General features: G+C 49.9%; 5 protein-coding genes across 5 annotated transcripts; all 5 read left to right on the forward strand.

The window, feature by feature from the left end:
* Positions 1-352: 352 nt before the first annotated feature.
* On the forward strand, positions 353-3,698 carry SERLADRAFT_412457 (uncharacterized protein; the record flags this gene model as incomplete). Its single annotated transcript, XM_007312770.1, has 3 exons — positions 353-1,161; positions 1,213-1,349; positions 1,403-3,698. The coding sequence occupies 3 exons, from the start codon at positions 408-410 to the stop codon at positions 3,275-3,277; spliced, it is 2,766 nt and encodes a 921-aa protein (XP_007312832.1).
* A 142-nt stretch (positions 3,699-3,840) lies between these two features.
* SERLADRAFT_455348 (uncharacterized protein) lies at positions 3,841-4,888 on the forward strand (the record flags this gene model as incomplete). The annotated part of the gene is made up of 2 exons (XM_007312771.1): positions 3,841-4,364; positions 4,422-4,888. 2 exons carry the CDS (start codon positions 3,905-3,907, stop codon positions 4,700-4,702), a joined length of 741 nt encoding a protein of 246 aa, XP_007312833.1.
* A 90-nt stretch (positions 4,889-4,978) lies between these two features.
* Positions 4,979-7,429, forward strand: SERLADRAFT_432610 (uncharacterized protein; the record flags this gene model as incomplete). The annotated part of the gene is made up of 4 exons (XM_007312772.1): positions 4,979-5,389; positions 5,448-6,141; positions 6,202-6,579; positions 6,639-7,429. The coding sequence occupies 4 exons, from the start codon at positions 4,979-4,981 to the stop codon at positions 7,427-7,429; spliced, it is 2,274 nt and encodes a 757-aa protein (XP_007312834.1).
* Positions 7,430-8,130: 701 nt separating this feature from the next.
* Positions 8,131-10,481, forward strand: SERLADRAFT_364683 (uncharacterized protein; the record flags this gene model as incomplete). The annotated part of the gene is given in 14 exon segments (XM_007312773.1): positions 8,131-8,232; positions 8,292-8,313; positions 8,383-8,442; positions 8,498-8,572; positions 8,623-8,663; positions 8,723-8,767; positions 8,825-8,914; positions 8,977-9,028; positions 9,083-9,582; positions 9,662-9,779; positions 9,837-10,070; positions 10,135-10,158; positions 10,178-10,242; positions 10,299-10,481. 14 exon segments carry the CDS (start codon positions 8,131-8,133, stop codon positions 10,479-10,481), a joined length of 1,611 nt encoding a protein of 536 aa, XP_007312835.1.
* A 710-nt stretch (positions 10,482-11,191) lies between these two features.
* On the forward strand, positions 11,192-13,662 carry SERLADRAFT_404908 (uncharacterized protein; the record flags this gene model as incomplete). Its single annotated transcript, XM_007312774.1, has 5 exons — positions 11,192-11,636; positions 11,700-11,953; positions 12,004-13,220; positions 13,268-13,375; positions 13,431-13,662. The coding sequence occupies 5 exons, from the start codon at positions 11,192-11,194 to the stop codon at positions 13,660-13,662; spliced, it is 2,256 nt and encodes a 751-aa protein (XP_007312836.1).
* Between the last annotated feature and the right edge of the window lie 107 nt (positions 13,663-13,769).

The following is a 13,769-nucleotide window of genomic DNA, read 5'->3' on the forward strand; positions in this document are numbered from 1 at the left end:
ATAGTTTTTTTTTCTGACCGACGTTCCTTTGAGCTAGTGACTGCTGTTCGGTTTGGGTAGATTCTTAGGGTGGTGCTATTGAGATTGCCTGGTTACATGGGTAAAGACGTCCACCTTCAGGTCGGAAGTATATAGCCGTGTTCTAAAAGTATCAGCAAAAGTGCACGAAATGTGGCAAAGTGGTCCTGATTGGGATAAGTTGGTACGAAATTAGCAAAAGATTCCCGCGCGTGTTGAGAGACGGATCGAAGCCAATAGGGCGTGGCGGCTGACCACAGAACTGGCCATGAATCTCTGCCAGCAACCGTGACCTTTCTTCCCTGGCCCTCCCTTTTCTCTTTCGCAGCCAGGGCTATCCCAAGTCCTTTGCTAGGTTGGCTTTCTCTTTCTCTCCTTCACCAGTACCCATGTTTCCACACGTCTCATTCCAGGCATGCTTCATGCTACTATGCCTCTTATTTCTTTCCTCCTCCCTCCTTGTACAAGTCTCAGCTCAGAGCTCTAGTGCAACCACAACCACCGCTGTTTCATCTACACTATCTGCAAATGTCACCGTCGTGCCAACCACTAGCTCATACACCACCACCATCGTCAGTCGTTCCGGAAATCAGAACATTCCTCTCACGACAGTTGTTCCCACCGCATTCAATGCTACGAAAACAATATCTGCAGCAGCATCTGCTACATCCTCTGCCAGTCCCACCCCGACTCCTATCGTGCTCGATACAAAACTTAACCCTGCCTTTGGTGTCCTCGGAGCAATTCTTATCCTCACAGGCCTTCCCAGTGCATTCTGGGGCCACAAGAACAGATGGCAAGTTCATCTAGACACTCTGATTCACAGATTGGATTCTCATTTCGCACACAGGACATCTTTTTTCCTGATTGGGTTTTATACACTCTCACTAGTCTGTTTTGTCCTCATTCTGAAATTTGGTGTCTTATCAGCCATAAATCCTCCCAATAATACCTTGCAAGGCATGTTCGTCCTTGCCTCTGTAGTTGCAGGTATCATGGGAGGAGGTATCACCATCTTCTTCTGGAAAGCTTCCAAATACTTTATAGGTGCATGGGGCGGTTTTGCCTTTGGCCTCTGGATCCAATGCTTTAAGGACGGAGGAGTAATCGCTTCCATCGGCTTGCGGTGGATCCTGTATATCGGTCAGTAATTCGTTGCCATCCACTAATGCCGTCACTGACACCTCTAAACAGCGTGTGGTGTCGTTGGCTTTGTTCTTTGCACCATTCCAAAATTACACTGGCACGTTCTCCTCGTTGCGACGGCGGTGGTCGGATCTTCGGCCTTCATTCTTGGAATCGACTGCTACACTTCCGCGGGTTTGAAAGAGGTAATATATCATATCAATACGTACACGTGTACTCACTAATTGTTGCAATTTAGTTCTACATCTGGAATTTGGGCTTCACCGACTTATTCCCAAAGTATACAAGTAACGGCATTGCCTTTCCTGTGACGCAGACGATGGAGATCGAACTCGGACTTATGGCCGCAATCGCACTGATGGGAGGAGCTGTTCAGCTTCGGATTTTACGAATCCTTCAGCACAAACTCAAGGAAATATCGATGGAGCAAAAGAAGCGAGATGAAGAAGCTGAGCTTGAAGCTTCGAGCAGATTCGCCGATTTGTCCAAAGAGCAAGACGAATGGGAGAGGGAGCATCCATCACTTGGAAGACATGGGCGATACGGAAGCGGATATTCTGGTATCCCACTGATGAAGGAATTCCCATCTATGAATGACTCTAATGAGGGGCGCTCATCTACGTTGACTCTGACGGGTGACCGCCGCGCTCGTCATCAGTCGGGCATATCCGAGTTCATGGCCGCTCCTATTCCGGACGAGGAAGCTCGGCATGCAGCTAGGCACTCCCAGAATCCTGGTGCTCTACCAACGTTGGACCTTGGTCTTGGAATTGAGGAAGACGTTCCCTCAAGTTTTATAACTGAAGGTTTCAATAATGTCAAGAAGACGGGAACGGCTTCAGATCCTGAACTCCAGCGTAAAGAAGAGCTCCTAGCAGAAATTCAGACCATCAGACGTTCGATTGATTTACTCCGCTCTGAGACGCCCGGTAACTCTTCTGATGATTCTCGGTCGCGGCACGTCTCTTTGACTTCGCGGCGGACGCTCAGTTATGATCTTGACAATGCGATTATGCCTCGCATACCTCATTCTCGTCCTCCCAGGCAGCCGGACCCTCGAAACAGAGCTCAATCCATGGAGCTGGACACGATGATTAACTCGCCTCCTCTCGGTGCTTCGATCGGTCGACCCACCAGCGCCCCGCTCCGGGATGAAGATTGGGATTCTTATGTTCGTGACCGCAAACTTCTTCAGCCTCCATCAGGCATCTCAGCGCCCATCCCAACCACTGCCATCAAGCCAAGTCTTTCAGCTGGCACCTCGGCCGCGAGGCTCCCTGTCCCTCAAGCTGTGACTGAAGCTCTGGTGCAACGGAAGAGAAGAGAGAGTTTATTGGACCCCGATGTTACAGGGAATGATGCGGCTGTTAAAGATGTATCTTCAGACGATATTCCGATTGCTGCGTTGTCTCCCCCTCCCAGGGCATACACCAGGAGGCCCAAGCAGCCTCGGCCTACCAGCGTGTCTCCTGTAGCGGCTGCGCCGGTGAATAACGTTCCCATCATTCTTCCTCGCAAGAACATTGTCTCTCCTACTCCTCAAAGGCCAGAGGTTCAGCGTGTTGCCACTTATGAGGAACTGGAAGAGAGACATCGTGAGAAGATGAAAACCTTGCAGTCACCGCTTACCCAGGCTGCCAAAGAGCAAGCAAAAATTGACGCAGCGAAGCAGAGATGGGAACGTTCCAAGGCTGTCGAGAAGGAACTGGTGACGAAGCGGCACGCGGAGAAATCGGCGCAGATTGCTAGGGATGAAAGGACCAAGCGCAAGTCTGAAGATGAACTTGGAAAGAGGGGTTCTACCGTCCTCGAGCCTAACAAGAGCGGCGACCGCCAATCACGCAATTTGACCCCGGACAAGTTGGCTCAAATTGGTGGATCTTCATCGAAGCGCCAGTCAGTGATGAGGGTGGAAGATTGGCAGCGAAACCAGCAGGATGCAGAGCTTGGAGTGAAACCTGAGCGCGCGGGAGGCACGACTTCAAAGCGTGATTCCCGTGTGGTGAAGGGCGATGCTGCTCCTGCTGTACCGTTCCCGGGCCAGAACAGATCTCGCGATGCTGCTCCAGATAGGCGTCGATCTTCTGGCTTCCCACGAGATCCACCAAGTTAGAGGCAGTCATGAGTGGTGATTTCATTTGTGGGTTTTGGACCCGTGGTAGGCGCTATTGTTATGAACTTGGTGTTAACAGGTCACTCGTTTCACTTTAATATGTATTTCTGGACTTTTGTGGACTATACGATTTTCGAACCCGCAACCGCACTGTCATCATCTCCATCTCGTTTTTCTCCGTTCGCTTCACCGTCTATCTTCAGTATTTGAGATAGACTATGCCCATCACTTTTAGTGATTCATTTTTAGCATTTTCTGATTCGGTTTTGCACGCTGTCTATACTCTGCACGTATTAAGTATCTGTCGATACGTATACTTGATTAGGAACATTGTAATGCATGCTGCACGACTCCCAAGACGGGTTGCAGCAGTTTTGTATCTAGGTGCAACGAGTCTGGTCTTCTTTCCGTGTCTCGTTTTTATTTTTGCGAGACCTGCGGTTTGATATGAGCTGTGGCTGGAATTGGTCATGGGAGTCCGACTGAATCTAGACTAGGATGTCTTGGACAGTCGCTGACTTTGAAATCACCATTTCTTGGGGTATCGACGTTATCTCATATATAATTTCAAGTCTATTGGTTTTGCTCTTATGAACAAGGCAGACAGAGACCGGTGCTGCCCTTACCATGGCTGTTCCCCGCTCCAAGACAGCTCCCCACTCTCTGGACAAGGCGCTATACACACAACGGCCAGGAATAACAAGGGCCAAGTCAACCCTAGATGATCTGCCACAGTTGCGGTTGAAAGGTCTTGTGAGGTTGGGTTATGGGTCGAATGTACCAGGGACGGCCGTGTCGCCGCTGAGTACGCCACGAGACAGGGAGGATCCGTTCAATCTTGCAGGGTTCTTTCCGGCGTCGTACAGTGCGTCTCCTACGACCGAGAAAGAGCGGTGGGAATGGTTACGGCAGGAGGAGGACGAATATGGTGCGAAGCGGGACGCGGTGAGCTCCGTGTACTCGTTTTCGGAGGAAGGTGATGGGTCGCTGCCTACGACTCCGGGGCCCGCTGGGTTCGCACGGATGGAAGAAGACAAGGCTGAGGAGGCCATCAAGGGAGAGGACAAAATGGGCATCTTGTCACTTGGTATGGGGGCCGGAAAGCATATCAGAAAGATGTGAACTGACGTTCCTGACGGTGCAGATACATATTTTGCGACAAAAGAGAAGAACGGGGTGTATAGAGAGGATAGGCTGTATTCTCCGTACTCGGACGAGGAAGCGGTCGACCACGAGTCACTCTACCTCGCCCTGAGTGCGCGGCGTCAGACGGAGAACGAGAAGTCTGATACGATGCTGGCGACGAGTGCGGTTGGAGAGCTGTTCTTGTCGACGAGCGGGGAGGAAGAGGACAGGGAGGGGAGCACGAGCTGGACGAGGGCAGTGCGGCGGAGTGTGCAGGTGTTGACGAGAGGCATCTTGTAGGACTACGAACTGAAGTAAAATGTACTGCACGACACGAATAGACTCGGACCCCGGGGATGTGTGCGCGGGGTCTCTGGTGGGGACACAAATACACAAAAGATCTCACGGGGTGCAGCGTGGGAAAAGAGAGGGATGATTTTTTCTCGTCGCTCTCGCTGAAACTCTCACAGACGTCTGTTTTTTCCCACCTTGGTTCCCACAGCTTGCAGTAATCTGTCCCTCAGTCCGGGAATTAGTATGAGGACATTCCATCCTTTCTCTTCCCCACACCTCCAAATGGCCTCGGCTCAGCAAACGGACCCAGCTCTCCTCCACTCCCCGTCCATCCCGTCCCAGCAACCCTCCCGCTCAACGTCGCCCTCGCACCAAAACCTCAATCTCGTCCTCAATCCGTCCCCTCCAGACCTTTCACCCCACACTCATGACCACAATCAGCATCAGCATCCCCAGAACCATCTCCATCTTTCAAATGGCGTTCCCCATCCTTCCTCCCCGCTGACCTCAGCCTCTCCCGCTGTTCTTTCACATCCAGATCCAACCGCCTCTCTACAATCAATACTCGCTGCATCTCGGAAAGATCCCAATGTCAACAATGGTCAGCAGCTTACTTGGAGCATCACAACCCCCCCTGTGCCCCCCTTGCCCGCTCAGCATACAACGCCCCATCACCCCGCTTCATTATCACAGGTACGTTGACATTTCCGTCACTTACAGACGCGTTCTTTCCTCAATGTCCGCGTTTAAGCCTTCAAATTCAACCGGAAAACGCAAGTTGGACGACACAGACTCCGAGGACCCTCATCACAAGATTCGCCGCATCGTCCGTGACCATGTATCCCAGGATCCTTCACGCGTCGTACCTATGACTACCGTGATATGTCTCCATGCTGCTGTTGCCCAGAAATCCTATGGCAGCGAAAAGCGTTTTCTTTGCCCCCCACCCGTCGTGCATATCGAGGGTCCTGTTTGGCACATGCGCTCACAGCAGCTCGCAATGTCTGTCGTGTCTGAAAACGGTGAACGCTCTTTTGAGCAAAAGGCTCCTCTTGATAATACAATGACAGCAAGCTTCAAATTTTTACATGTGACTGGTACCGCCAAGGCAAAGAGTTTTCAGCTGTCTCTCGACATAGTAGAACCTCCCCCTGCACACCCCACCGCAGAGGGTGGCGATCCCCCCGGTGGTCGTGTATGGGCAGCTTTTGATTCAGCTCCAGTAACCATAATCTCTAAGCCTTCAAAGAAGACCGCCAAGACGCGTAACATCTCTTCTTGCATCCTGGCTGGGGGCCCAGTGTCTCTTTTCAACCGCATCAATTCCCAAACTGTGCGCACAAAATACATGACCATTGATCACGCGCAATTGTGTGCCAGTAATGTAGCCTGGTCAGCTTTCAATGTAAATGTCGTACAACGTCCAAACGACGCGCCTCCTATGGGTACGTGACCACGTGACTGGAAAATATTACCACTCAGTACTCACGTTCACGATATCTCAGGTGGTCCACAGCCTGTGACTTACGGCTGTGAAATTATATTGTCAGACGTGCAATCCGGCATCTCCACATCTCCCCTAGTCATACGTAAAGTTGACAAGGGTCGCGTTTCTGCTGAAGATGGCGGTCCAGTTAGCCAAATGCAGAAGATTGCCTTGCAAAGGGTCAATCCAGATGGCTCACGGCATTACTTGTCCGCTGCAGGGCCCATTCCTGGTACACCTGGTGTTGTCGCTCCTCCAGCGCCCGGAATGTCATCACAAGCCGGCACGCACCCCTTGATCTTTCAATCACCTCGTGTACGGGATGAAACGAAAGACGGCGTGCGTACCATAACGGATGAAGTAGATGACTATTTGTGCTGGACAATCGTTGGTATCTGTACGTGATACAATTTACTGTCTGAGCTATCACCGACATTTCGCGTTTGTTTTTTCTAGCCAAATTTCAGTACACGTTTTTTGACGCCTTTGGTCAAAATAATTCCATACCTGAAGTACCGATTACCCCATTCCCAACTCTTTTCACATCGCCGGTCTATCGTCCAGCGAACAATACTGTGGAGATGACGGTGTCAAACTTCTTCTACGATGATCCCAAATCGGGGACACAAACGCCGCTTGCCGTATATCTTGGCAACATCGGACCCCTTCGCCAACGTGTCTATCAAGCTACACCCCCAGGTCCACTGACGAGCATATCGCCTTTCATACCAAACCCGACGCCAATAGACACAGGATCACATGAGAATGCGTCTATAGGAGCTACCTCAGTTTCTTCAGTACTTGCTTCTCCCCGATACGTACAATCGGCACCTTTGCATACCATTGTTATTGTCGAAATGCCTTCTTTGATGGATGTCATCAAGGCTCTCGAAGAGGATGCCATACCGCCGAATGGTAATATTTTAGGTCAAACATCATCATCTGAAAACGAAGCTTCGACGTCGGGGCCACATCTTGATGGGAACCCCCCACTGCCCCCACCACCATCGATTACCGGGCGTAGTCTTCCCCTTTTGTTTATCCGGGCCTCGGACGGGGTTGGGTACCACTCTGGGCGTACCATCGCGTGCGAGAATGTCTTCCAGACGATGGATCTTGGAACGATGGCTGCTGCCAGTGCATCAAGTCCCAGTGGCACCAGTATTGATACGAGCTGGCTGGCGGCTGCTCAGGCAGCAGCAGCAGTAGATGGCGGTTTGCATGGCTGGACACTGAGAGTGATATGATGATCAGTTGCTTTGTCGTCTCGCTTTCGATTGATTTCTATTATTTGTCTTTGAAAAAGTTCCCTTCCCTTTTTTTACAACATGCTATCGAAGCTCTTCTGTTCACAGAAATTGTATGCAACCGTTTTGATTCCTCTACTCGACCTCTATTTTGTTCTGGATTGTTTAGCCAGTTATTGCACTGGTGGACCTACTAACGCACTTTCTAATCATCTACTCTGGGTTCATAGTTAGTTACTTGTGGTTTTTTCGTAATGAATTTTGATACCATGCGAACGTGCGATGAGTGATAGGCAGTTCTCGGTTACCCGTTACCCAGCATCTCTGGGCGGCCGCAAGCCTGAGCAGGTTTGCATGATTGGCTGTATGGTCCGACAGGCAATTTTGAGTGTACGGCCGAGAGTAATGAAAAAGATAATAAATCCGAGATTACATCGATGCGCCTTGTACGCGTCGCGATTTATCTAAGAACGCCCACCCTCTCTTGTCCTGATACTCGACGTAATCTGTAAGTGTCCACAAAGATCGATAAGGCCACTGGTGCGGTGCGGCTGGATACTTTTAATCTTTGTCTTCACCTCTCTACCTCCGCCCATCTTTCTCTATAAAGATCATCAGAGAACTGACTTTTTGTTCTTTAGACGTCACATCGCTCTCCACAATCAAAAAACAGCCCCACCCATCGTTAATCTTCCTGCACAATGTTCCCTCACGATGGTATCCGATCTCAATTAGAGTGGAACTCCACCCTCAGCGTTGCAAATGCACCTCAGCCCACAGCTGAGACCAAGTTCCTTCGCAAAGTGTGTAGAATGGTGTTGATCTACCAGAAAAGCCCCCAGTACTGACTGCCTTCTATCAGACTGCTATCATAGCAACTATCGGTGCGTGGTGGATGTATTGGGGTAGTGGATGTGATCAACTGATACTTGTCTGTGTTTCGCGATCTTTAGGACCCAAGGTCAACACCGTCGAGAAGCTTTCTGAGCTCAGGCGTGCCGGTGTTAACGTCGGTGGGTATCAGATGGTTTTCGATCTGTGTGTTGCCTGGCTGATGGCATTTGACAGTTCGCATGAACTTTTCGCATGGTTCCTATGAATATCACCAAAGTGTCATCGACAACACGAGGAAGATGGTGGCTGGTAAATGACACCGTTCTATCGGATTGGATTTATGCTGAAGTGACTCCTAGCGGACCCCACCGGTCGTCCCGTTGCTATTGCTTTGGACACAGTAAGCCGTTTGATGAACCGTCGTGTGTATATATATCTGAAACGTTGCTGCGACCGTAGAAAGGCCCTGAAATCCGAACGGGTCTCATGAGAGATGGAACTGATGTACGTCTCGTCTGGGTCTTATATCTGCGTTGTATAGCCCGCTGATAAAACGTATAGGTTCCCATCAAAGCTGGCCATGAGTTTATCGTCTCAACAGACCCTAAATATAGCGAAATCTGCGATGACAAAATCTTGTGGATGGACTACGTTCGTGACTTTGCTATCAAAGAAGAAGAAGCATATATCTTACATAGTTTCTTTTTATTTAGCAAAACTTGTCCAAGGTCACTGCGCCTGGCAAACTGATTTACGTGGATGATGGTACGCATGTTCTCTTGTATGGTTATGTTGTGTTACTGACAGGATGACCCCAAGGTATCCTCTCTCTTCTCGTTCTCTCCATCGAGGGCAACAACGTACGAGTACGCGCCTTGAACAACGGTGTTCTTTCTTCTCGCAAGGGTGTCAACCTCCCCAAGACAGAAGTCGATCTCCCACCTTTGTCTGAGAAGGACAAGAAAGACTTGCAGTTTGGTGTTAAGAACGGCGTTGACATGGTGTTCGCTTCATTTATTCGTCGCGCCCAAGATGTAATAGATATTCGCAAAGTGCTCGGACCTGACGGTGCAAACATCAAAATCATCGTCAAGATCGAGAACGAACAGGGAGTGGAGAACTTTGACGAGATCTTGAGGGAAACCGACGGTGTGATGGTCGCTCGTGGTGACCTTGGTATCGAGATTCCCGCCAGCCAAGTCTTTTTGGCACAGAAAATGATGATCGCGAAGTGCAACATTGCTGGGAAGCCAGTGATTGTTGCCACTCAGATGCTCGAGGCAAGTTGTCCTAACCTCATTTGGCTTATCAATACTGATGTCTTTTTCCCTTTACAGTCTATGACGGTATGGTCAATGTCGTTCTTCTTCTCTTAAAAGTTATTTATATATTTTACAGTACAACCCGCGACCCACCCGTGCAGAGATTAGTGACGTCGCTAACGCTGTCCTGGATGGTTCGGATTGTGTCATGCTGTCCGGAGAAACTGCCAAGGGTAATTACCCCGTCGAATCAGGTTTGTCTTCTCGGTATTAGAAGATGACGCCATGTGAAACTGATTTTGACTCGATAGTTCTCATGATGGCCGAAACGTGTCTTCTTGCTGAGGCCGCCATCTGCTATCCCCCGCTGTACGATGATCTCAGGAGCATTCAGCCCCGTCCCACGGAGACGGTCGAGACGGTAGCAATTGCTGCGGTCGCTGCTGCTTCTGAGCAGAACGCCAGTGCTATTCTGGTGTTGTCGACGAGTGGCAACACTGCACGTCTTATTTCCAAATACCGTCCCCGAGTACCGATTATCACCGGTGGGTATTTCCATCCTTTCTGTAGATCAAGCATTCCGTGTGTACTGACGCATTTAACCGACAGTGACTCGGAATGAGCAGACATCTCGTCAAATTCACCTGCACAGGGGGTTGTTATCCCTTCTGGTACCCCGAGCCGAGGGGCATCCCCGAGAGTCAATGGCAGCGAGATGTGAGTACTTTTGGTATCGTTTAGAATAATGCGGCTGAGTATCATTGTTCCTGAAGGTGGACAACCGCATCCGATTTGGGCTGCGCAATGCTCTTGACTTGAACCTCATCAAGACAGGAACCACGATCGTCGCTGTGCAAGGCTGGAAGGGCGGTCTTGGGCACACCAACACCCTTCGCGTACTGTCTGTCCCGACTGACCCTGCTGACTTGGAGCTCCAGCCTCTAGGAGCCAACTAAAGAGAAGATCTGTGGCCGAGTTCTTGTGAGAACCTCTAGACGATAGACACTTGTATGAAAGTATGACTGCACGCGCGATCTGTTTGTACAGTATAACGGGCTACCTTTGTTGCACATTGTTCGCGCTGTATTTTCGATGAAAAGTAATGAAAGCTTTTGATATCGTACCGCGCGGCTGAAGAGGACATCGATCATCGGGTGCGGTCGGGTTTGGCCATGCTGTTTGATGCGCGTAAGTAGGAGCGACCGATAGGATATCTTATAGGATGATTGTTCCTAGACGCACGGGTACTACGCGCTATGTTCGCGTAGAGAATCACATCAGGATAACAAGGCTGTTCACGTGATTTGGGCACATTATCTCAAGAGTGTCTGTTATTCCATCTGGCCAGCTTCATAAATCTGCAGATAATAGTGTTCATTTCCACGTATCATAGCATGCGTTTAAATTTCAGGATGTCATTGGAAGTTCTCAGATCAGGAACTATTCATATCTCTGAATCTGATGCCGGGATGGTTGTTACACTTTTCACCCACAGGCTGTAAATGAGGCCGGTATTCCCCTTCTGTAGCTCAGGCTCATGCCCATGCTTCTCTGACTGATAATTTGTTTATACTCTGCCCACGATTCCAAGCTTTCCTCACCGACACTCTTTACTCACTCCTACGCGCATCCCTGCGCAGCACTCGCCAGCATCACCGTTGGTCCAATGGCCTCGTCCAGCTACTTGGCCGCGTTCCAGCGCGGTGCTAGCATGTACCGCGACGACGACCACGGCAATCTCCCTTCTTACTCCTCAGCTGTTAAAGAAAAATTGCACAGGCGTCAGCCAACAGCCCAGTGGTCTCTCCCTTTCGCGATTCCTGTCTCCAGTCCCGACATGCGTCGCCCACGTCTACGCATATTAAGCTCTACTCGCACCCACCACTTCAAAATCACACGACTGGGCCGGAAACGAAAGTCACTCTGTCGATGTCTTGCCCTTCTTGCCAGCATATTCGCACTTTACATCGTCGTTCTGCGCTTGGGAATGGAAGACCGTCATTGGACGCCGACCTTTCGTGACCCTTCGACGTTGGTCTTCGGACGTGAAAATCTACAGAAGATCTGGAAGTGGGAAATAGAGAGTGGTCACTACCCTAGTAGCCGCAAAAGTAAGCTACGTTCGGTGCTGGCTTATGATGTCAGAAGTGACCTTTGTCTGTCTTTTTCTTTAGTACCGCAGCAGATTGGGCTCACCTCTCCCATACCGAATCCTGCCATTCCGCCCGCAAAGGCACATACACTCATTTCACCTTTCACACCACCATTGGACCCTGTTGTCACTAGTACTCGAGGTTACGGCCCTCGGCGCGTGTATGTAGATATAGAGAGTCATCCCTCGCACGCTGCATACCCACCTCGTCCAGTGCCGAGCAGCACGATTGATCTTGATATTATTCTGGACCATTGCGACTTCACGCAAAAAAAGGTGCGGACCTACTCGTTGTATGGCTATCGATAGCACTAACTCCGCCGAAGTATGTACGCGATTGTTTAGAAGTCTTGCGAGTGGGAGGAAACTTGGATAACGGACGACGTTTACGACGGGGAGAGATGGATGAATGGAAGTATATTTTCGTCGATGGAGAGACTCAGAACGTTACGGAGACGCCTCACACTGCCAGCCCTATCATTGTTCCAAGACCACTTCCAACTGGACATCACGACTCAAACGCGGGATTGACGAAGAAGAGAGGTGTCCAGTGGGAGCCTCGGATGGTTCTCCCGCCTACTTCATTGCCACAGACATCCATGAGCCCAACGACTTCCTGCGATCCGGATAATCCACGCCTGTTCCACATGTTTTGGACGGGGCCTTTTACCGATAAGCCCTACATGGCCTTGCTCTCTTTCTTGTTCACCCAAAACCTTGGATTGGATTTGAAGGGCCAGGGCGAATCTCCTGTTTGTCGCCCTCAGTTCTGGTTGTGGATCAATCCTGGCCCAGCAGCGGCTGTTCCCAATGCATCAGCCATGAGCGACATGTTTACGCAACTGAAGACCAATCCATGGGCAGCTCCATTCCTTCACCCACGGTTCAGAGATGTTATCAAGTTTAGGTTGTGGAATACGACCGAGCAGCTTGATGGCATCCCCGAACTCAAAGATGAATGGCGATCGAGCGAGAGTCTTTTCAATTCTGGTGGTGTTTCCATGAATGTACCCATTGATAAGCAGCATGCAAGGAGCCCAGGGAGAGAAGCTGGCAGCAATGGAACCGTCAGCACTTCAAAGTCAGATGAAGATACAAAGTCAAATGATGATACTATGGTCAACCGCACGGGCTCAAAATCGTCGTCTTCATACGATAAACTTTCTGTTATCCTCTCGGATATGGCACGGTTCATTCTGTGCCATCGATATGGCGGTATATACTTGGACGCGGATACGATCTTTTTACGTGACTGGGAAGAGCTCTGGGGGTGGAAAGGCGCCTTTGCATACAGGTGGTCATACCACGACGATTACAACACAGCAGTCCTCCACTTGAACAAATATTCAGCACTGGGTTCATTTTTATTCAGAACCGCACTGAAAAACGGTCTCGATTTCCACCCCGTCGTCGTATCTAAATATCTGAAGGATGCTCATCTCGATAACTTATTGTTCCGTATTCCTGATGCTCTATTCGATTCGGCTTGGCTGAACATGGAAGGTTATCAACACGATCGTCCACCTCAGCCTTCATTTTCCGTGTAAGTAGTCGATTATTGAATGAGAGTTAACGCTCATGTTCTTGTAGTTTCGAAGACTTTTTCGTGACACCGGATGAAAGTAGTGCTGCACCTCATGCATTGGGTTTTGAGGGTTTTTTCCGAGGGGCTTATTCTTATCATTTCCACAACTTCTGGTGCGAACAATTCATTTCTTCAGTCCATAGCCGGGTATACTTATAGTATATTTAGGTGGGATCCTTTCGATTCCGCTCGTAACTGGCCAGATCTCGGTTCGAGGTTTGGTGCTGGCGAAAGGGCCGCTCGTGCTGTCGCTCTCCCAGATCTCGACCCTGATGAATGGGTAGACGCGGTCTCAAAGGATAAGCGTGATCTTGACTGGGCGACTGTCTTGAAGAGAACATTCGAGGCATACGTTCGAGGGGAGCGACCCAACATGTATGGCGAATTCCTTCAGTGGTGACCGCATCGTGGTGCCCATGATCATCAGTTTGGATATTTTATCATCTCTTTGCGAATGTTCGTTACCCCCATTGCACTCCTAAACATTTACCGTATTATTCAGGACTA

The sequence above is a fragment of the Serpula lacrymans genome (genome assembly GCF_000218685.1).
Source record: "Serpula lacrymans var. lacrymans S7.9 unplaced genomic scaffold SERLAscaffold_1, whole genome shotgun sequence".
NCBI lineage: Eukaryota > Fungi > Basidiomycota > Agaricomycetes > Boletales > Serpulaceae > Serpula > Serpula lacrymans.